The sequence below is a fragment of the Pavona decussata genome, unplaced genomic scaffold (assembly GCF_977016875.1).
Source record: "Pavona decussata unplaced genomic scaffold, jaPavDecu1.1 SCAFFOLD_602, whole genome shotgun sequence".
In the NCBI taxonomy this organism is placed as follows: domain Eukaryota; kingdom Metazoa; phylum Cnidaria; class Anthozoa; order Scleractinia; family Agariciidae; genus Pavona; species Pavona decussata.
In genome coordinates, this window is record NW_028145860.1 from 6,413,413 (window position 1) to 6,436,500 (window position 23,088).

General features: G+C 37.4%; 4 protein-coding genes across 11 annotated transcripts in view; 3 read left to right on the top strand and 1 right to left on the bottom strand.

Annotated features, from left to right (window-relative positions):
• LOC146449713 (uncharacterized) lies at positions 1-5,955 on the top strand. 2 transcript variants are annotated; one of them, XM_085101669.1, is made up of 4 exons: positions 1-771; positions 2,273-2,713; positions 4,313-4,620; positions 5,634-5,955. In XM_085101669.1, the coding sequence occupies exons 1-4, from the start codon at positions 465-467 to the stop codon at positions 5,790-5,792; spliced, it is 1,215 nt and encodes a 404-aa protein (XP_084957795.1). In that variant the 5' UTR covers positions 1-464; the 3' UTR covers positions 5,793-5,955. The 2 variants fall into 2 exon arrangements, with proteins under 2 accessions (XP_084957795.1, XP_084957796.1); XM_085101670.1 differs by having other exon boundaries at positions 4,340-4,620.
• A 30-nt stretch (positions 5,956-5,985) lies between these two features.
• Positions 5,986-10,939, top strand: LOC146449714 (lactadherin-like). 2 transcript variants are annotated; one of them, XM_085101671.1, is made up of 4 exons: positions 5,986-7,177; positions 7,879-8,287; positions 8,918-9,210; positions 9,507-10,939. In XM_085101671.1, exons 1-4 carry the CDS (start codon positions 7,175-7,177, stop codon positions 9,645-9,647), a joined length of 846 nt encoding a protein of 281 aa, XP_084957797.1. In that variant the 5' UTR covers positions 5,986-7,174; the 3' UTR covers positions 9,648-10,939. The 2 variants fall into 2 exon arrangements, with proteins under 2 accessions (XP_084957797.1, XP_084957798.1); XM_085101672.1 differs by having other exon boundaries at positions 7,882-8,287.
• On the bottom strand, positions 10,804-13,960 carry LOC146449715 (lactadherin-like). Its single transcript, XM_085101901.1, has 4 exons — positions 13,698-13,960; positions 12,545-12,969; positions 11,659-11,942; positions 10,804-10,941 (listed from the first exon to the last, which is right to left on the bottom strand). Exons 2-4 carry the CDS (start codon positions 12,957-12,959, stop codon positions 10,804-10,806), a joined length of 837 nt encoding a protein of 278 aa, XP_084958027.1. The 5' UTR covers positions 12,960-12,969; positions 13,698-13,960.
• Positions 13,961-17,030: 3,070 nt separating this feature from the next.
• Positions 17,031-23,088, top strand: part of LOC146449716 (retinoblastoma-associated protein-like) — a 30,536-nt gene continuing 24,478 nt past the window's right edge. Inside the window, exons 1-2 of one of the 6 annotated variants that reach the window (XM_085101666.1) lie at positions 17,033-17,187; positions 17,311-17,372. Coding sequence is in view for 3 of the 6 variants with exons in the window: in XM_085101663.1 (XP_084957789.1) it covers positions 22,495-22,615 (121 nt within the window). In the remaining 3 variants the exon portion in view is untranslated. Of the gene's footprint in view, positions 17,253-17,310; positions 17,373-20,539; positions 20,873-22,410; positions 22,676-23,088 lie in introns of those variants that run through there. The other 5 variants (XM_085101667.1, XM_085101664.1, XM_085101663.1 and 2 more) reach the window with 5 other exon arrangements.

Genomic DNA, 23,088 nt, shown 5'->3' on the forward strand with positions numbered 1-23,088 from the left:
ATTTCATACCATTTGTCGGTATATTGTCAGAAGTAAAATAATGTTTTGGTCCACTAGTTATTCGGCTTGTGTGGTATATACTAAAACAATTATTTACCTCAGTGTCGGTGAAAGTGATGTCCATCACTATTCACCTTCACTTCGGTGAATAATTGTTAAGTATTTGATGTTCTTTGCAACTGCGAGGTCGTTCTAGCTTTTTATGCCGCGGATGAAATCCTAAAATGCATAGAACAAGGAATGAAGGCTATTCTGAATGATATCTTGCGCATGGTCAGTAGTGTTATTGATAAGGTTCTTCTGATTTTGATTCTTTTAAGGAGTCATGAATGGTAGAACTTCCTTCAAAGTAGTATTTTCTGTGCATATTTTTTGACACTTCACGGAATCTTAATATTTTTAAAAAATGTTTTATGCACTCATGGGAGTCCACTTAACTAAAAACGACGCAGCGTGTGCGACAGATGTTGAGTCAGGGTTATTTTCCTGGGAAGTTGACTGGCAACCGAAATTCAATATTTGCTGAGACAACGTCGGGCATGTTATATCATAAGCTTGCTACACAAACATCAGTTTTAACGGAGAAATTCAGCTGGAACAAATGTGTGAAATACGGCAAACAAGGCTACCCGGTGAATGGCGTATTGCTACTTAAATGTCAAGAGAAGGGATCGCTCAAAGGAGAACGACGCACGCAAGAACGAAATAGCCCCAGTATAGGAAGTACTCTGATGGTTTTGCTGAGTCAAAAACTTATAGGATTGAATCCAGGTACGACTTATTAATTTTTATGCTTACTTTGAAGTCATCCTTTTGTTTAAATCTTAATAACTCTCTCTCTCTGGCTGTTTTTCTGTGAAAAATGTAAGAGAATTAAGTGCTGTTTTGTTCCCTTGTTATTGCGATAATTATTTTAAAACTGACTTTCGAGCATAATTTTGTAGTTCTGAATGTGCTGCGTACATGTGTGTTTTTAGCAATAATCTTTTAGCCAAACAGCACAAAACCAGTTCGTATCTATACTTAACGAATTGCTTATGCAAATAAGAGAATCATAAAACGACTGTATTGCGCACCGATATGTAGGTAACATGCTCTATATAAAGTTGTTTTTCGATGTTTTATCAGAAAAATCTTAGTCCTTCTACTTGCTTCACAAACTTGAGATCAAGTTTCAAACATTGCAAAGTAACGTTACTTTCCTCTGCTTGTCAGTATGACAGTATAAATATGAGATATTATATGAATAACGATTGATGAATAACTGTTGGTGAATAACGATTGATGTATTTTTTCAGTCAGTGACAGAGGCATACTCGGAAAAAGAAAATCCGGGTTCTCCCAACAAGAGTGGAACCTATATGATCTTCCCATCACTAGTCTACTACAGCTCAGTTGACATTCAAATCCTAGCAGTATGCAGGATGTTTGTCACATGACCTGTAATTTGGCCCGACGAGTCTACTGTAGCTCAGTCGAAGGTTCGACTCAGACTTTCTTTTTCTTAGTATGCTCTTGCCACTGATTAAAAATTACGTCTAGATAGTAAAGCGATAGAAAAGTCAGATTGTTTCCGCTTGCATGTGCTGTATCTTACAATTTTTACTTTTAAATTCGAATTTTTAAATTGAATTTACTGTTTGTGGTAAATATTAAAAAAAATTGAGATTTTCTGATAAACCTTACTGAGATCAAATGATATATTTAATTATACCAAGAACCAAATACCACAGATTAAACACGCTGTAATGTTGCTTGGTAAACAATATTTTAATCAATCGACAAAAAAATCTGCTTCCGTCCGGTATTGTGAAATAAAAACGGATATGAATGGTCAACCGCAAGCCCCATTTTTGACATCAATTGTAGTTCAATGTTAGCCGACCTTATTAGTTCTTTCACGGTAGACTGCTATGCTGTGAAGCAGTGAGTTGGTTTCTTTGACTTTTGCCACTTTTTCATGTAAATGTCCAGGATTGAAATGAAACAGAAGTCTGGCAAAAATATATTAAACTCATAAATTACTTGAATATTGCTTGTCAATATATGTCAGTCTGTGTTTGTGCTGACGCAATAACACACGAAGTAAGCGATCTTCAACCAATCAGAGCAGGGCAATTTGTTTCTTTTCTGACCTGTTTCTCCTCCTTTGGCCCATTCCCTTGAGAATCAACAAGGCTGGCATTAATTGCGTTTGTTGCGAATAACAACCTTTTTCAAACAAAAGGGGCATCGTAGTTTGATCACTTTGTTGCTGATATTTTCACAATAGGCCAACACTTACAATTCATGCTGCTCTTAAGAGTTACCAGTTATTTACTCCTGGGCATACTCTTTTGGGAAATAACCCCTGGAGATGGTATATGCCGCACTACAAAATCAGTTCCGGAGCATGCGCTCACAGGTCACGTGATCTCTACCCTTGAAGGTAAACGAGTGGAAACTTGTGTCACCAGCTGTGAAAGGGTTCAAAACTGCGTCAGTATTAACTATTACCCGACTTCAAAAAGATGCGAGTTAAACAACAAAACAGCTGAATGGTATCCCAGAGACGTACTTCCGACACAAGGCGCCTTGTATCTTACTATGGTGTTACGTGACTACACACCGTGTGTAGATCAAAATCCACCCTGTTTTGGGACTTGCGTGCCTGTACCAGGATCCTTAGCAACAAGGTGTGTTTGTGAAGGAAATACGACGTGTCAAAATGATTGTAAGTCTATGTTTTTATTTAATAAAACATCTTTAAACATTGTTTTTAGAGTATTTTCAATAATTTTACCTAAGAATAACACTCAAAATTACAAAAATTGCAAAAGATCAGTATGTATTAGCAGGTACATGGGAAAAACAAAAAGGTTTGCTGTTCTCCAGTGCCACATCCTTGGAGAGAGAAACTAAGAATTTTTTCGTGAATGAAAGCTTGTCGTCAGATTACAAGTGTCGTAAATATTCATATTTTTTTAAATGCATTTTTCTGGTTAATAAGTGATCAAAGAAAAAAGGGGAAAGCTTGAAAAATTCATATATCTCCCTAAACAATGCAACTATTCCTATTTAAAATATAAGGTATGTTTTCAAACTATAGGCTATAAACTGAAGTAATTACCGTGTCTAAATAAAGTTACCTACCCCTAGGTGTTAAAACGAACCAGGTTACAGAGGACAAGCCCCTACAATACAATACAATACAATATTTATTTCGCCATATACACAACATTTACAGATGGGAAGAAAAAATGAAGAAAAAAATTGAAGAAAGAAAATAAATGGCGAGGAAACCTGAAAGAAACCACGAAGCTTATAACAAGTCAGGCTTCCTCACTTAACTAATCTTATATTAGAATTACAATATGGACTTATGGTAAATTAACTTTGACCGCGCACACGTACACACACACATATTAAGTAAGTTAGTTAAGAATTACAGCCTTACAGAAGTTAATACCTAGAAAGAAGAAATTCTTTAAGCTTTCTTTTAAAAGAAGCGGAGGAGGGAGAACTAGTTATGTCAGAAGTTAGCGAATTATAAAAGTTTGGACCTTGAAAGTAAATTGAAAACTTCCTGGTGTTCGTTCTGCACAGTGGCAAGCGGAAGGACTGAGCATTCCTAGTATTATAATTATGGATTTGACTATTCAGTAAAAAAAAGTTATTGAATTTGGAAGGGAGTGTAGAGTTTTTGAATGAAAACATAAAAAAACCTAATTGAAACGAATGGATATCATGAAATTTTAAGAGTTTAAGTTCCTTAAAGATAGGGCCAGTATGGGCAATGTATGTGGAATTGCTTACTATTCTTAACGCACGTTTCTGTAAGGTTACAATTCTTTGAAGGTTTGACTTATAGGTACCAGCCCAAGCTAAATTGCAATAATATAAATATGGAAGGATCATAGAAGTGTATAAAGTACGAAGGGAGTGAGTAGAGAGAAAAAACCTAGATTTATGAATAATACCTATAGATTTGGATAATTTATTTGCTGTTAAGGATATATGAGATTTCCAGGTCAAATTGTCATCTAGTAAAACACCCAAGAACATGGTCTCAGAAACACGAAGGATAGGCTGCTCATTTATGAAAACTTGAAATTCAAAGGATTGCTTCTTTTGCCAGGGCTTGAATACCATAAAATTAGTCTTGGCTAAATTCAAGAAGAGCCGGTTTGCTGCAAACCAGGTTGACAATTTGTTTAATTCTCTATTTAATGTGTTAGTTAGGTAAACTCTAAAATTTTTAGAGTTAGGTGAAACGTATTCACTATAACTGCTAATGTTGACTGTTCTTGTTTGTATTCAAACATCACAACAGCCTGTTCTAACCCACTGGGAATGGAAGATGGGTCGATAACAAATGACATGATCAGTGTATCGTCTACGCATACCAATAGTAGAAAGGCCTGGGGTAGGCTTCATCGCTCGGGAGATAGCTGGACTCCAAACACGGACAACAATAAACAGTGGTTCCAGGTGAGCTTTGAACCGAAGGCAAAACGTATCACACACATTGCTACGCAAGGAAACGGAAAAGACCACTGGTGGGTCAAGAAATACTACGTCATGTATAAGAAGAAAGGAGCCTTGTCCCTCGAAAAATATACGGAAAACAACCAGACAGTCGTAAGTAGTCTAAGTAAATACTCATGCACGGCAATTGAACATTAACAAATCTGTTAAACGTCTGCACCAGCTCTCAATTACTTGATGTGCGCGCACGCACACCTACAGGGCTTATAGAGTGTTTTCATTCACGTGACTACTGGCCATATTGGTTTACTGAAACAAAAGAAAGTATTTGCATAAAAATAGAGTTCAATTCCCAGAGGTTTAGTTTGGGACACCAACATGGCCGCCATTTTTTAGTTTTGGGACACCAACATGGCCGTTGTGACGTCATGTGACAACACTCTATAGCTTTCTTTCAGATCTTCAGTTTGTCAAAAAACAGTAACATGCCGTGGGAGTTTGCCGATGTGTGTTCCGTTATGTCCTTAGCTCTTTGCGGAGGGTAGGCCGTCCAAAATAAGAAATCCAGGACCCCCGATTTGGGGCGACTCACTTGATAGCTTTTGCAACCCTCGATAGACTTCCATTCTCATAGCCAAACCTTGCGGCTTTTAACTTAAAGTTGTCAAAAGGATGTTAACCCTTCAAGCCCTAGTCACGTGACTAGGCGCCCTGACCAGCGACTCATTTCTCTTTACAGTTGACTACTTGATTAAATATTCAGGTCATGAAATGATCATCAAAGATAAAATGCATTGATGTTCAAACAATTTCTCCATACTAACATCGTACGAAATCTATGGCAAACAGTAAGGAAAATCCATGAATGAGTGAAAAAACTTTGTCCAGTGGCCAAAGGTACAGTGCACGGTACACTATGCCCAGGCCTTGGCTTTTGTCTAATCTGAATCCAGTTTCTTGAATGTGGGAGCCTTTATTTAACCGGGTGGTCCATCTTTTGTCTTTAATTTGCCTCAACCTCTTTGTTAACAAAATAGGAAACATTTTTGTCTCCTTGGTTCTTACAATAACTAAAGGACACACTCAAATGTTCGAACAAAATCTGTCTCAGTTCCTAAATAAATAAAATTATCCCAATAATTCACCAGTTTTTCCCTTTGTTTCAGAACTTCAAAGGCAACAAAGACCAGTATGCTGTAGTAACAAACAAGATAGTAAATCCTTTTGAAGCGGTAGCAATACGTATAATACCAACAGACTTTTATGGAAGAATTGCTCTACGAATTGAACTCTACGGATGTGATATAAAGTTAAGTCTTGCATGAATTTTGAGTAACTCTGACATTGGATGGAGAGCGGCTAGTCCGGCTTTTTTTTTTTCAGACACGCTTAAAACTTTGAACCGGAAGGTTGGCTGTTCCGGTGTAGTTTCTGCCTATGTGTTCTTTCCTTATTTAAGACATATTATTCTGCACCGTCTTTTTTTCCGCAAAGCTGAATAAATATGTCCTGATTTACGGGGGGGGGGGGGGGGGTGGGGGATGGGGGTAGGATTGAGGACTTGACGAAGAGTCTTTGCTGCTCTTCGTTGCCGTACCCTTCTTATGCTTTCCCACGACTTGTAATTTTCTCACCGCAGACTGGGAACTATTTTAGCTGCAGTCTCGTTCTCAGGCTCTCAAATCAAATTGAAAGGGAAAAGGACAGAAATATGAGATAATAATAGGGGGCGGACATGCTTAAACTGACTTGGTGACACATAATATAGAAGACGGCGGGAAATATTGACAGAACGTTTTGTGAAAATGAATTATTGTATAACGTAGTCAAAAAATAAAACTGTCCCCTAGTGTGCGCACTGTTTGGCTCAAAGTCATGTAAAATGCACCGTGCAGCAATAAAGTATTACATATACAAAGAAATTCACCCGCTTTTATCCATTAGTTGATTAGTGCGTTCAGCGAATAAATAGAATTATATCAGGACGACCGTTAAACCATGTTAGTGTCAGGAACGGTGAAAAATGAATATTAACGTTGAGAAGGACAAAAAGGTCATAATTTAAGTAAGATTCGTATTTTCATAATCTTTTCTTTTGCTACAAAACGTGTGATTCTTTCGTACTAACTTCAGTTATTGCTAACGTTTACAATTAAAATTTTCTGGATCTGATGTGTAATTTAGGATGGAACAATATTCGCGTCGTTTAATTTGCGGAATTATATGCTATGTCAATATGAGACATTATTCATTTTCACTCTTTTCATGAATCCGTACATTCAGAGTTTCTTTCACAAGACTAGTAAGTTCAGTTTTTAATGGTGTACACTTGATACTTCAAACAGTTTAAATTGTCTTTGGTATTCCTTGCTGTGTCAAATTTTAATTATAATTTTTTCATTTTATTGGCCCTTTAACTCCGTCAATCTATCTTAGTTTGAAGAATTAAAAGCAATAAAACTGGTTATGTTCTGTACACAAACACTTTGAGTTTTAATTATCCATCTTTTGAAAACTGTTATTTGAAGCTCAAGGTAATAGAAGCGTGGCGATACCGACAAAAAGGTCGAAGATACGATCGTTATAAAACGGAGACCCTCGTGAGATAAGAAATCCTTTCGATTTTATGTGTTATGTTTTAGTTACAACCGGTTATTGAGAAGTTCAGAAAAAAAGGTTGCTGTCTTGAAAGTCCTCCAACACCGAGATGGTAAGAATGTCAATATTGTTTGCTCATAGAAAGGGGAAATTCAAGGCATAAAAATTTCGGTCCCTATTACTGGTCGACTTCCAGAAATACAACGATTCAATAATTGCTAGGAAAAGCATTAGCGGCCTTTAGTGTAACAGGCGATTTATATAATAGGCAAAAATAACAAAAAGGTGAAGCTTCGCATTCAGTAAATAATCTCAGATAATAGTGTAAAATATTGATAAGAACAGATGTGTAAATTGAAAATGACACTTTGTAGTTGCGTGAAAAGGACTAAAGTGTTTTGTAGTGCGGTGTTTGGCATTATTATTTTCACAGCATTTGTTTGATTGAATTCCTTCCTTGGAGGCCTAGGGACGCATTTATTTTTACGCTTTTACAATTGCTATGTATGTATCCAAGCTAAATCGTCTTCTGCTTTCTGTTTCCTGAAAAGCAATAAATTTCACTAAGAAATAGGACTGACTGAGACTGCGTTCAAATATAATATTATATTAAGTTGGTCACTCAGTCTTGTTCTGTGGAAACCTCAGTCCACTATTACGACTATATTTTAGGAACAAGAGATTAAATCTCGTTGAAAACTTAACGAAAAGGAACCCAAACTGGTCACAAAATCTTGCTCTGAGCATCAATGGCACTGACGAGCATGCGCAAACCAGCAAGTCTGGAAACTAACCGATTTTCATGCATTGCAGCAGATGCTCGTGGCAACCAGCTTCTTTGTTCTACTTTCCTTTCACACTGCTCACCTGTGTCGCACTCTTAAGCCTGTTGTTAACCACGTGTTGACTGGTCACGTGATTAAAACGATTTCAGACACCAGTTTTGAGAAGTGCACTTACCATTGTGAACTTGACGCAAAATGCATCAGCGTCAACTTCTTCACGAAAGACAAGAAATGTGAATTCAACAAAGCCAGCAAAGAAATGTTTCCTCGTGATCTCAAAGAGAAGAAAGACACAATCTATGTCCACAATATCAGAAAAGACAGTAGAGAGATTGATCCATGTAAATGGCTGAACTGTCAACATGGTAGCACATGTTATCCACTGCCACAACCAACGTGCGCATGCCTGACAGGATTCAAGGGTCCCACATGTCAAAGTAAGTGGTTAGTGGGGGAGGGGAGGGTCTCTAACGGACTGCTGGTGGAAGGGGAGCGGTGGTAAAGTGTTTCCTGGGCGGTCGGTGGTTCGAGGTTTGGTTGGTCTCTGCATTACTGTGTTTTATCCTTAGACAACATTGAAACTTTAGTCCGGCCACACTGATTATCCGGGGGGGGGGGGGGGTAGAAATACTCCTGGTTGCTTCATGCTACAGAAACTAGGTTTAGCTCCTGCCATGCGACTGCGATTTTACCTGACTACTATTAAACAAATTATCTTAAAGATATACTTTGTTACCTTCTTGAATTAGTGGATTCAAACATAAAACGCATTACAATAACTGGCAAACTTTAGAACCGAAAAAGACAACCGAAGATTGTGTGTTAGATGAGTATAAAGTCATCAATCATGATAGCGAAGGCAACTAATAGACATTTGAAAACATAATAAAACTTCACGGATAGAAATCCACCAATCACAACCCACGGAAGTGACCTCTAAACCCTTTAAACTAAACTTCTTTGTTTGTCTGAGACGTGAGCAAATGATTGGCGATATAAATCAAACCGGTTGCCTATTACAAGCTTTAGAAACATTTTTTCACTTTTTTCATGTCTTTTTTGTGAAGTTGTATTATTAGAAGGCTTAGGAGTGGAAGACGATAATGTCATAGGAGATGGTCAGCTGACGTCGAGTACAGCCATGGCCGGTCACGAGGCCTGGAGAGGAAGGCTTAACGGTGCAGGAAACTGGAAACCAGATAAAAAGGACCCGGCCCCAGTCTACCGGGTAAAATTTTATTCACCCGTGAATATAACCTACATAGCAACTCAAGGGGCCCCGGACGAGGACTGCTGGGTGACGTCATTCAAACTACGATATAAAGTGGATCAGAGTTCAAATTTCACAGGTTATCCACAGGTATGCAGTAGAAATTGTTTCAGCTGGACTAGGAGACTTAGAAAGAGGATAATTTCAACAGGGGAGCAAAAAAAAGTTTCTTGCAAAAGCATTTGTTTGAAACTAGCAGGGTTTCCGAATCTTATGTTGGGTTGGTAGGTGTGTGTCAGGTTGCTAGGCAACGTTTACAAAAACTGAGGTGTCAGAAATCTAAATGATTTTATAGACAAACAGGCAGTCAGCATGTATCAAATTCATCTGTCTCTGGAACTTTTTATTTTAACACTAGCCTGTTATGTCTTCATTTCATTTTTCAGACCTTCTCCGGGAACACAGACAGAGATACAGTGGTGTACCACCCTCTGAGACTGAGCCACCTTATCGGTGTCACATATTTACAAATTTATCCATTTTCCTTCTTTGGTTGCGTGGGCCTTAGATTGGAGTTCTATAAATAACGTCAAGTAACAATCACAACAACAACATCTTTAATACCAAAGCAATGATTAACTTTATAAACTCCTAGCTCTGAATAAGGTAAAAAAAATTACTGAACATTGAAGATATCTATAATCGCTATGATCATGAAGTTGTGTAAATGGCACAGTTTTTACTTTTGTATTATGATTCTGTGGGCCACAGGATTACCAGCTCCATTTATTGTCACGTGTAACCCTTATAAAATAAAGTGTACATTCATACTAACTTACTTACTTACTTAAACGTAAAGACCTTACTTTTTAAACGAACTTTTGAAACTTAACTTTGAGAATTTGCTATCTGCAATTCTTAGCTCTTTAGAATATCCTACCTGTAATTAGTTTAATTGTTTTTAAGCGAACTGGCGCCTCATAATATATAAAGTTTGATCCAAGCGCAACCACCATAAACTACAATGTAGTAATAGTTCGAGACCATTCGATGATCCCGATCCCAGGCTCTCTCTCCTTTGCCAAGTTGGTGATGATGTCATCCGCCCCTGCAAAATCTGCGGGGGGTGCCAGATACGCGTCCCAAGATCCATTCATTCGTTGATTGTCCCATACAATCTCGACTCCAATCTGTATTAGGAGTGCGTTCTTTCTACGTCAAACGTAATAAAAACTTCAACAGCGAGTATTACTTGTCTTATTTGAGCAGTTCCTTTATTTTTTTAAAGTTTTGTAATGATATACACGAGCTTTACGGATTTTCTCCTTGTGTTGAAATAAAGTGTCTAGTGCATTACCATAATGAAACTAAAATCGGCTTTATCACGATGGATATCCGCTTAAAAATAATCAGTTGCGTAACAAAAACACTTTAAAGGTGATGTATCAGTAACCCAAGTAGTAATAACATTATGGCTTTAAAAGCACTTTCAAAGTATCATCACAAGATTGAACAAAAATATTATAAAACCCCAAGAGTGTCACCAGCTTATACCCTAGGCTTTGCGCAGACAAAGAAACAAGAGCAAGGACACCTTGCTATGGGCTACATGAAGGATTCCATTTTTTAAATCGGCTTTTTCCGGTTAAAAAAGATCAACAGATCAAAACGTTCCGGCACTCTCATGCTTAACTAGCCATTCTCCTCTCTTTCTGTCTAGCTTTTGCTGTTGGGTTGATTATTTTAGTAACCAAACAACTCTATTCTCAATGCTATACACAAATGCCATGTTTTTGGATTAATGCGTATCAAGTCAGCAAGGATTGGAGGCTTTAACTCGTTAGTAACTTCTGAGTTCTGGTCTTCATTCCCCTGAAACTTCTGTGAAAAATAAAAAGAATATAACAGTGTGGAGATGTTACTATGGCCGCAAGATAAATTGTCATTCTCTCTATGAATTTCCTTAGTCTTAGTCTTAATCAGTAGATACGTATGACTAGCTGCAGATAGCAAGAGAAGCAATTAGTTGCAACAGAAAAAGGAACGAAATTTTGATTGTAAAGTCTTGCTTTGTCCCTTGAAATAGTGACTGAAAAACTTGTTGTGCCTTTTTCTTTTACGCTGAAGTTCTCTCTTTGTGCTTCACGAACATTTGTTATGAGCGAGGTACTATATAAGAGTCGTTACTGAAGCAAGGCGTGATTCAATTAATAGTAAAACTCTGATAAAAAAAAATCCAGTTAAAGTTGCTGTATTTGTGACAAAGATCTGGATCAGTAGGTGATCCAGTTACAGTAGTCTTATCCAGGATTAGATAGGCTATATTATGAGCTTTTGTATTCTGTCATTAGGTTATGTAATAATTAATGAAGCGTCCCATGAAGGCCCCTAACTGACCCCTATAAGGTTACGGTGAACTGAAGTAATGAGAGGTGCAAAGATGCCCCTAATTATAATCGGTGTTACTTGATGGATTTCCTGGAAGTTTATTTATTTATTTATTTATTTATTTTTTGTTTGTTTGCAAAAGTAGCCGTTGCTTACATTAGGACACTTTTAACTAAAAAGATTTTACGAAATTTGCTTTTTTTTTTTTACCTTGGTTATCAATGTACCAGAGTGGTACAACTGAAGAGTGTAACTTTTCACCCAGCAAGTAGCGTTAGGTGCACCTTGCGTTGCTATGGCAACAACGGTTTTCGTTTCTGTAAACGTCACTTCGATGGACGGCTCACTGTCTGTTCTCTTGTCAGGCATCCAACTGGAATTCCAGTTCAATCGTCCTTTCCAGGCCTCGTGACCGTCCTCTCTTGAGGTAGCTGTAATCTTACTATTGGCAATTGCGCCACTCTCCATTCCAAGAGGCTGCACACCTGACACATCTAGAAAAAAGCAAAGTTCTCTTTTATTTTTATTTTCTATTTATTACAAACAAATTACAAACTTGATATATCCCAAGGAGTTTGTAACTCCCTTCACATAGTTGGTGAGGTTTATTGGGAATAGGGCGATACTGCTGTCCGAAAAGTCAGTGCCAGACTTCTGATCAGAGCTGTTCAGCTCACGCCTCAATTTATTCGTTCCTTTTTAAGGTGGGATCTCTAATCTCTCAGATGCTCAGCGAGACCGGGAAGGTTTGAACCGAATTACCGAACCAGGATTACTCCTGACTTTTAAACTACTCAGTTCGAGTCATTTTTTAATTAACAACAACTATTCCTGTTTTGCCGCGATCATGAAAAATTCACTGCTGACCTGCGGCCAGCTTCTTAAATTTTTAAATGTTAGGTTCGTTTTGTTTCGGATACGTTCCAAATCTGTCTTGTATTTTTTTCTTCCAAAATGTCTGTTGTTTGGATTTCTACTAGCTCGGCAAAGGGGAAAGCACAGTTTCGTTTTAGTCGTTTCCTTATTTTTTTGGAATACACAAAATGTTACTCTAGAAACCGCGTCGCAACTGAAAGGAAGATAAAAATGTTCATACTTTCACAACGAAGCCCACCAAATCCTGGAAGACACTTGCAATGTACGCTGGGACTGATGACACACGTTCCTCCATTCTCACAGCGCATGCTCCCACAAGGTTGATAAACGCGTATCACCATTTCCATATAAAACGCTCCCTTTCTTGAAATCAAGTCGTCTGGGAAATAATCTTTAGAGGCGTTGTTCAGTTCACATGTTTTGCGCGATGCCACGTAATTGATGCTGTAGCATTGCGGCTCCAGTTCACATGAAAAGGTGCAACTCTCAAAAGTCTTCTTTTCCAGGGTTCGTATCACGTGACCGACTAGGACGTGACCTTGGTTTGAGAAACTTACACGACAACTACTGACGCCAATGCTCTTCTTATAACCAAGGCTGATGAAAAGTAAGACCAGTTCCAAATAAGGAAGCATCTTTGGCAGCCTGATGGAGACGAAGAGAGAATCACATGACCTGAAATAAACCAATCACACGAAATATGCCATGCAAGAGAATATCAACCACTGTCATAAACTGTCAGTACCGATGGTCAGTGATAAGGGCGCGCTCATTAAGCACGTTATAAAACGAGAATGAGAACCTCCAAGAACCATGAAGGGTTCTTAGTAACTGAAAAGAAATAAGGATCGATGATGATGGTTTGATTTGATAGCGGGGAAGGGAGAGTTGTTTGTTCCTGGTTTGAGCGCAGCCGAGAGAGGAAGGTTTCGCGATTTTGCCAATTCTCATTTTCTAGGCGCGCAGAGATTTTGTAACTTTGAACGTTTTTGTAACAAAAAAAGATATATTTCTCTCAGTCGCAGCACTAATAGGCTCTGTTAACTAAAGCAGGGAAAGGTGATATCTCCGGCGGGGCGGTTGGGAGGACAAAAGAACGAACAACAGAACAATGAGAATGATGTAATATTCAGTGAATGACACACAGGCACACTCGGGAAAAAAGAAACCTGAGTGCTCCTATCAGGAGTCGAACCTAAGACCTTCCGATTAATAGTTTGGATGCTCTTCTATTGAGCTACAGGAGACTCGTGGGAGCCAAGGCCATTAAACTAAGTTCATGGGACAAAAATCCTGCATACTGCTAGGATTGGAATGTCAATGTGTCGGCATATGCACAATAGAATAAATGTGATGGAAAAAAAAACATGCACCTGCTGGTTCTAAAGCTCCAGTGAAAATAGTGCTTTTAAAAGGTGTACTGTCTTCGGCAGTATTGGGTGAAAATAACTCTCTGCAATGATACATTCACCAAAACTACTGAGCGCGCCATCATGCCTCTTTCCACGTTACCGACTAGTTGGATCCCTGGCGGTTTTCACTGGAGTGTCGTAAAAAGTGATTGAAGTCTAAGTAATCAGTCTGGTCACAACAAAAGAAAGCAATTAGAACTAGGAGCAAACACATGAACAAATTTGCATGCCTTTGGAAATACAATAAATATTGATGATTGAAACAGACATTTTTAATTTTTTCTAGCAGAAAGAACCAGTTGAAGACTTTAACAAAACGATGTTTCAACTTTATATAAACTAGAGTACGTTCGTACAGAGTCTGGAAATCTTGAAAAAGTGTAACAATCTGAAAACTAGCTTTCCAGTTGATTATGAAGAAAATATGAAAGATAAGGCCGGATAAAGTCTGGGAAAAATGGAAAAAAATTCTGAAGTTGTTTGAAAGCAGTGCCCTAGGAAAGTGCTAAATTGGCTATTAGTGTCAGCTAGTATAATTTCATCCAAATTTCAACTATTTTAAATTATTTCTGTTCTAGAAGTTTGATTTGACTCATAACATTGATTCTGGAGAAAGAAAATAGTGGTTTTGAGAAGAGTGGAAAAAGGCTTGAATTTCGCATACAAATGTGTTCGAACCCTGTATATTTCAAAAGCATGTCATATATCGCATTATTGCACCGCTTCAACGTATAGACCGATTGCCGTTGAAGGGGCATTATTGAAAAACTGAGCAAATTACAACAACCGACGAATGAAAGATTAAAATAGCCGGGTAAAAATTGGAATGATAAAACCCTCTTTAGTAAGTGTAGGTGCTAGCGCATTCTTATGTCAGTCAATTGTTGCAGAGAAAATTGCTCAAGGACAACGATTGAAAAGGTTATAAAAACTAACGGAACATGCGTTTTGTGTTTTGAAGACTTCTCTTTCAGTTTCAAGCAGTGTCATCGATTCGGTCCGACACTCTTATATAACGTTAACCGAACCACTGTTACAGCAGCCGCTCGGCAAGTGAAGATAAAATAATGTAAGCTTTGAAAGCTGAACTAAGCTGATTTGTAGAGAAAAAGGAAGTAAAAAGTACCTTGCTCAAATTATTTGCGTTCTTCGGTAAACCCTCCCGCCATCCAACGTACAAGTGAGAAACTCCACTTTTAAAATTTTGGCTTAAACTAAAAAAATAATTTTGTCATTTGCTTAGCGTTTACTCAGGCTGACAGAGCAAAAACAAACTTATTTCGTTGAATTGACTGCTTTAAGTGTTCTTCCGGTGAAAGAAAAACAAGATTTACAACTAAAATTATTAAATTTTCCCTACCCTTACGCAACAGATGTATACGACTACCGTACATTCGGGACTTTTCTGAAAATTGAATTTTTATTTACGGAAACCAAACCTGAACTTCTCAGAACTGAACGTACCCAGCTTAGAGTTGTTAAAATCTACGTGACAATCATGATTTATGATGTAAATAAGAGCCTCGTTAACTTTTCTTTGTGTGCAGACATCGTAAGTGGTTAAAACGTTGAAACGAAATTAAATTACTCCTAAACGAAGAATCTTTTAAAAGTTGTGACAGCAAAGCTGACGTTCTGATTTATCGATAGCAAGTGGGCGTGTTGTTGTATGGGATATCGCAGCTTGTAGTTATTACGTATTTTCTTTTGACTCGCTAGCTGGAAAAAGTCCTAAAGCTAAAAAAACGCCCAAAATAGTAACTTGAAGGTAACGTATCAGATCAGTTTCTTTCTGACCGGACCTATAATGTTAAATTTTATTTCAGTAGACATTAATTCATTTTTAAGTCATTTTTTAATCTGCTCAGGACATCAGGAAGCAGCTATTTGAATGCATATTGACGTGACCTCCTAAAGCAATAGAGCTCTTTGATCTCACTGAGTTGAACTAGTAGCACCACATGCCACTAATTTAACAACAACCGTGACAAAACTTCCCAAAACGCCGAAATGGCGCAAAAACGTAACGAAATCATTTTGTAAAGCCCTGTTATCGGGTGGTCGTGTTCAAAGCGTAAATTATGCATTAGTCATTTTGAAAATACCTGATGCCTTTGGTTTATCTAAAAATAACCAAAAACGAACTATCATTAAACTGAAGCTTGCAAAGGTAAAAGGCTCTAGTCTCTTCCTTTTATATTCTCTTGCCCAGTCTCCCACAAAATCTGATGAGTTAAGTTCGTTCGCATTTTCATTGGGAGCCGGCATTGTTGTAAGAGAAAAGAGGTTGGGAGTCCCTTAACTAGTGACGACAAATTGACGTACCAAGTTTGACTTGTGTGTCATCATGATGTTATTGTTTCTTCTCTTCATAAAGGATTGTTACCATAGTAACAACCCACGTCCTCTGAGATTTATTCGGTATCATGATTGAAACGCTTTTCTTTGCCTGTGTATTGAGAACAAGTAAACAGTGTTCATGACTTATCATAAATCAACATAAAATAATAAGGAACTTGACTCAATAATCATGATGATTTCCCGCCTAAAAATTCACGCTTCTAAAATTTATGAAAGCCCGTTGTAGCTACTTTTCAATTTTTTTTTTCTGAAAGAGCAAACCTTGACTATTCCGCACTTGGCAGTTTCTGATTAGAATGAAGAAAAACTGAGCAAACTCACAGATTTTTGGCTATTTTAAGGTTACAGATAAGTGGGTATTGTTATTCTGATAACAATATAAGTGTTTATCACGGGTTCTGTTTATACCTGTTGCGCTATCTCTTGTTTTGCGGTTAGTTCTGAAGACGAAGGCGCGCGATACTGAACTACTGAGACCTCCCGGCTTTGATCAACTGTATCCCAGTACGTTAGGAACCATTGTATTCAGTTTATTGTGGTATGATTATCTACCTTTAGCGACATTTTCATTTTTACTGTTATCTTTCCATCTCTGTTTAATAAGATTTAATTTTATTTTTAACCTGGCCGGCCCCATCATAACTGGTTATCTTGATATTCTTTTTTGAGGTACAGCTCGGCACTTCAATTTACTTTATCGTTTAATCTCGCCCTTGTTGCTGTGACTCCATTTGTCAATTTTAACTTATGAGAGGAATGAACAATTCATAGTCCAAAAATTACTAATGTGCTCCACAAACTCGTGACAAAGCGGGAAATGAAAAGTGTAATTAATTTACATAATGCATTACCGTGATATTCGTTGGTTCTTGTCTTCTGCCAGAACATTATCATAAATTATCATAACTTAACTTTGTTCGATGATAAATACAAACAAACTCTTTGAAAGACGCATCGTACATGAACCCAGAAAGCAAAACTATTTCAAGACAGGTTTTAAAGCTGTTCGGACAAACATATAAAAATCTCAGAAAGATTTCTACGATGTCAGTGTCCAGTCGATACACAGTAACGCGTGGGCGATTGAATGGTATATTTTATCTATCTTCGCACGATCCAAACATATTTGACGCGGGAAGTCATGACGCAAAAAAGGTTAGCGGATAGTGAATACAGCATCTAATATCTTATAATATTACCTTTTAACCGGCAGGACGGTTAGAAGGGCTATACTTTGGTTGCTCTGACAGCGTCAGAATCCCAAGGGTATAAAATGTAAGTGTTTTATTTGGTGAATCCGAAGATACCTTCATGTCATTTAACTCAGGAACTTCCTTGCACAATTGCTGAAGTTAATTGCGATAAAGGGCAGTCATTAGTTAGCGCTTCTTGGCTATGATAGCTTCTGTAAATGTCTGTAACTTTCTCTTCTTTAAATCAATCGATTTTAACATGGGAATTTTAATTTGCTAAAGAAATTATGAAACTTAATGTGCGTTTAAGAAATTTCAAGTTCCTGTATCAAGGCCTTAGCAGACTAATTATACCCGTGAAGGTTCATGTGTCAACAAGTTTTTTTTAATTTTGGCTATCTGGGTAGCGTTGCCGAAGAGATGTTGGCTGTATCTTGGTTAGAAAATGATAAAGTATGTTCCCTTTTGCCACAACGAAACGAGTTCCACAACAGGGAAACATTTCCATTTCTGTAGTTTTTTAATCAGTGACACTGAATTCCGGCAGGTTGACATCAAGAGGTCGACTATTGCGCACAATTTCCACCAACGTGTTCACGACATCCCCAGAAAATCGAAAGAAAAAAGTGTTTTCTTTAATTTGCAGGGACAACAACATGCTTATTCATAACCGTTAGTTTACTGAGTTTAGCTACAGATTGATGCACCAACTTCCTCTGGCTCACAGCCAGTGGGTTCATTGTGATTGACTTTCCTTTGCTGTCACTTGTTTACAGACATCAGACTGTAATTAGTCTGACATGAGGTTGGAAAGTAATGCAAAATACGTCTATTATTTCTAGATGTCTCCTTCCCGTCTTTGAAACAACAAACCCAGACACCTGGTTTTCACTAGTGACGAAAGAAAAAACATAATTACGAGAGTTCACATGGACTCAGTGACAAACGCATTTCAACAATAGGATCAGTCTTTCAATTCTGCTGGTACTTTCGCCGGCCGTGCGTTTGAGATGGTTTTCAATGCTTGTGATTGCATCGTATTTGCAAACTAATGCAAAGCGGAAGCACTAAACTTACTTGCTTAAACATTATTTACGTTCGTCCGGTGTAACGGATAATACTGGCTTTAGTCATAATCATCTATGGTGCCAAAACCGGACAAATCCACTGTATGAAGTCAAGAAGCCAAACTGACGCATCCTTTTTGTAGCAAGCAGTGACCACGTAACTTCAATCCACTACAGAGAACGTCAACTGAGATATAAAGTCACCAAAACCACGCTAGCAGGAGCAGATGTATCAGTAGCGATTTCCAACCTTAACTGCTTTGTTTCCTACAACAAATAACAATATTGCTAACTGACTATATCCACTGCTATTTTGATTTCATTTCAGTCTTAATAAAACTAAATAAAACCCATAGCTAGTTATAAATTTAAACCATACTCCTATTAGAGTAATGACAACCAGCTTCAGAAATATAGCATGTTCCTACAAGACTTACTACGTTCCTAGAAACTTAGTCAACCCGTTTAAAATGTAATACACACTCTAGTTTATCCTCTATTAAGCTGACTTTTACTCCATTACAACTGTGCGTGCGTGCGTGTGGAAGCTTCGTACATGCAAACGTACAATTTTCACTAAATTGTCCAATACAGCGGTTTGAACTAAATCTTTGTTTGGTTTATTTATCTCCATTATATGGCTGTTTTTTTGTACTGTTAGTATTTTGCTGATGTTAGCTGGCATGGCGTTTTTCACGGACCACTTTTTTCGGAGCTTAGTGTGTCAGTCATAATGGAGGGTCGGCCGGGCAGAATAACAGGCCGTTTTTCTTAACGCATTATTTTCCAAGTCTTCCGTTTAAGAATGATGGTGCACGAAATGTTGTTCGTGATCCTTAGTAAAGCCTGGGGTCATATCCTGAGACGTTCCGGAAGGCCTTGCCAAAATATTTCAGTCGGTCATCTGTGTCGCTATTCGTCATGCATTAAAGTGAACATAGACAATTTGATTCCATTTCGATTTGACTGACTTTTTGTCAAAAATCTAGTTGATATTCATTAAAAGACAGCTAGTTTTTGAAAGGTTATATTAAATTGAACTGAATGGTTTCGCTGTGCTAAGTTATTTACTTTTAACTATTGTAGCAAAGCACTGAAACGCTCTGGGGTGCACAGGCGCAGGCGGACTGTTAATTTAGAACAAGAAATTACTACGTTGTTGTTGGTTAATGTACCTTGAACTAAGCGTTAAATTAATTCTAAAGGAAAGTGCTAGACAATACTGAAAAATTCTTTTTCATGCAAGTCAGGTTTTTAACAAAAATTTCACCACTTTTGAAAAGTTATTTCCGTTCTAACCGTTTTGCATTATGGAAGCGCATAAACTGATACCATGAAGTAGCTCTTCATTAACAAAAAACAAATGATAATAATTATTCTTTTAACCATCAAAAAGCCTCACGATTGGATAAAGAAATTGGGTCTTCAGGCATTGATAAATATACCACTGGACCATGGTAAAACTGTGAATTTCTGATAAAGCCTTTTTTTTTTCATTCCTCATTTGAAACTTCGTGACAATCATATCATAAGGATGATCTTGATTATTTTTTATATGTTGAGGTGGCTTCTCAAGTGTGACCATCAAGTTCAGTATGATTATGATGGAAATGATTGAGCAGTATTTCCATCAGCACTATTTATTATACTGTGAAAGTCACCCTAACTTGTAAGAATGGACCAAATTCAAAAGTCTGATTATTGAAATCGAAGTTTTATTACGTTTGCATCCTGTGCAAGAAGGCTGTAACTTTCAAATCTTTTGTGTGAAATTATCCAAAGTGCAGCCACTCACTGAATAAGAACCATTTAGTAGCAATTTCTTGCGGTTCTCTTTTATTGTGCTACAGAAGACGGTTCCAATATTTAATTGTTTTTATATATGACATCCTGTTTTGTTTTCCAATGTTATCTTATTTTGTAATTTTTTTGTGTTTCGGGTCTGTTTTGGTGCGTTTAGCGTGCTCCAGCTTGCAGTGTCAACATTAATTATTCTTCTGTAACCCTTTAGATGATCAGTTCATTTTTTTCTACAATAGCATATAAAGCAATTTACTTTTATTTAACTCATTACAAAACTTTTTATGGCTTACAGATTTTAAGATTTCTACCAAGGCCAGTGGCACTGAAATCACCCTACAAACATGTTCCGCTTCAATTCACTTAGTCCGCCATTTTTGTTTTCGCGCCAAGATGCTGGTAATTATGAAATTTAACTAAAAACAATCATTGTATTTACCGCTGAGTTCAAGACCTCAAGAGAACAGTCACAACAGCACATGTTATAAGTATGATCTAACGGAGCAAGTTGCTACATCTTTTGATTCCGTGTACGTGAAGCATTTACAAGGTGCCAGGAATATTTTGAACGAAAACTGGAGTGAGAAATCTACAAACTTCTCCAGTCTCGTTTTGGCCGAGAGTTTGATACGTTGTATAATGATCCTTGTTGTGTATGGAGAGAGCGCGCGCAAGATGGCTTTAGTAACGGGCTGCAAAACGTTATACCGTCTGGGTAAGAATTCAAGTTTTTACTTTTTATCAGTTATTAGTAACTTTGATGAATGATGTTTTTCGTAGGACTTCTCAGACTTTTTGCCCTACAGATAAACCTTGACTAATATGCTTGACGGAGTCTGTGAATAAATCCTAGACTGTCCATTGAATATTTGAAAAGCTTCTGATCAGTACCTTATTGTGCTGAACAAGCCCGTATTAAATTTGATCAGTACTGTATATGGCTAAAGCCCTTGCCAACTGAACGCCTTGTTCATATTTAAATGCAGCCAAAGTGTGATCATTCAGAAATGTTCTTGGGCACTTCTTCTCAAATACATATGTCATGAACTTTGCCATTTTTATGTCTGTTTGTGAGTTTAAACTAAAATCTCGAAAAATCCCAGACAGTTCTTGATACTTGAAATCAAACTGATTGGCGTAAAAAGCTGGTGATATCAACGAGATGCATATCAACGAAATTGAATGGTGTCTGATGAATTTTAACTACAGAAGAAGAAAAAAATAAAATTCAAAATGTATTTATGACGTAGCTTTGGCGCTCTTTGTGCAAACTGGAAAGGAAACCGCGAAAATTAAATTTAAAAGCAAGGTCAGAACCCCTCCAAATCTGTGTCATATTAGACATTTCTTTTCTCAGTTGAGCTTTAAGAAAAACGGCAACGAAACTTGTTTACTGATGGCAAGAAAATTCTACAATCTTATCAGTAATGGCGAATTTTGGTCTAAAAAATAAATTGGTGGTCTTCCTGTATAGGGACGGACACAAGACTGGTTAATCTGTCAATGATCAATGCCCAGATTAACAATCTGCCGTAGGTTTTGTTGGCATGAAATATACGCTTACTAAACTCGCCACTAGACTAGGTTTGCCGCATGGCACTTGCTCATATCTATGGGCTTTCTGTATTAGTAATGCCTTTGTAAAGTGTTTCGATACAATTGACCCACAGTAAAAATCTTCAGTATATGGTGGATAAAATAACAGAGAAATGGAAATTCTCAAGTGAAACCGCCGAATCTATATAAGGCGTCTGTTGAGTTCAAAAGACTACACGCTAATCCCCGATTAAAAATTTACCGAGGTTTTCATCGTGCTTATTAAAAATGTTTTTAAAAGCTAATTTTAAGCTAGTGGTAAAGAAAAATCAAAGTAGAAACTGAGGAACAAAAATTGTCTTAAAGAGTCATCATTGATTAGTAATTACTCGAATTTAAGTTCACGTTAACCCAGGATTAGCTTATTCGGGCTTTGAACAACTGGGCCCTGGATTCAGAAGCGCTCCTGTTAAAACCTATTAAAAGCAGTATTCAAAAGTGTTTCAAACCCTTTAAAAGCGTCAAGACACTCCACTTTGTAAAATATAGGTTTTCAAGCCCGTTAAAAGGTTTTGGCGTGCGACAAGCGATGAAATGGCTTTTGAAAGGCTTAATTAACTGAAAAATCCACTTCTTTACTGCGTATGTTGATATTATTGATTTTCTCATCTGCGTTTACGTTTGAAAATTTTCCCGCCATAATTTCCCGCGCAATGTATAATGTATTATGAAAGTGAACTTCCGTTTTATTCCATATTTGGTGCACAATAATTGGGAATTTCCATATTTGTCATAAGAGAAATGGGCGGAAGTAAAATGGCACGAGCGAAGGCGCGAAATGTTGTTGTAGCGGGCATTCATGAAAATCCTTCAAGAAAATGGCGCCCTTTTTATTTTCCTTATAAACCTCGGCTACAACGAGGTAAATATCCAACATGCTGATGTTAAAGATGTCTAAATATCTGTTTGTTCAGGACAAAAGGTAAGAAAGACAATATACCGGCTATTCGGCTTTAAAAATTACCCGAAACATTTACCAGCGCTATCACGAAAGTTCGTTTATAATTTAAGCTTAAGCTTATGCTTCGTAATTTTTACGTTTTTTTTTTGCTAGAGCGACACAGTTCCTGAGAAATAATGCAGTTCCGTATGTAAACAAACAGTTGTATTATATTGTTCAGCTCTGTTTAATTTATAACATTTTAGCGGCCGGCGAGACAATCTTCCACCAACTGAAAAATTCATAAAGTGTTCGTGGTTCAGCTGTTTTCTTTGTGAGTCAGCGAACCTTATAATACTCGTTTCAAACAATTACACGCCATCATGCATTTAAGAACTGATAAAATGTTTCGCTGTTTAGGTAGAGAGTTATTAAGTTTAAATAGATAATTTTAA

Coding starts and splice junctions, on each gene's coding strand:
- LOC146449714 (XM_085101671.1), top strand. Junction 8,288..8,917: donor CAAGGGTCCCACATGTCAAA/GTAAGTGGTTAG, acceptor TTTTTTGTGAAG/TTGTATTATTAGAAGGCTTA. Junction 9,211..9,506: donor ATTTCACAGGTTATCCACAG/GTATGCAGTAGA, acceptor TTCATTTTTCAG/ACCTTCTCCGGGAACACAGA.
- LOC146449713 (XM_085101669.1), top strand. CDS start 465: ATGTTGAGTCAGGGTTATTTTCCTGGGAAGTTGACTGGCAACCGAAAT. Junction 772..2,272: donor ACTTATAGGATTGAATCCAG/GTACGACTTATT, acceptor TTTTCACAATAG/GCCAACACTTACAATTCATG. Junction 4,621..5,633: donor CGGAAAACAACCAGACAGTC/GTAAGTAGTCTA, acceptor CCTTTGTTTCAG/AACTTCAAAGGCAACAAAGA.
- LOC146449715 (XM_085101901.1), bottom strand. CDS start 12,959: ATGCTTCCTTATTTGGAACTGGTCTTACTTTTCATCAGCCTTGGTTAT. Junction 11,943..12,544: donor TGGTGGGCTTCGTTGTGAAA/GTATGAACATTT, acceptor GCTTTTTTCTAG/ATGTGTCAGGTGTGCAGCCT. Junction 10,942..11,658: donor CTGGTACATTGATAACCAAG/GTAAAAAAAAAA, acceptor TATTTTTCACAG/AAGTTTCAGGGGAATGAAGA.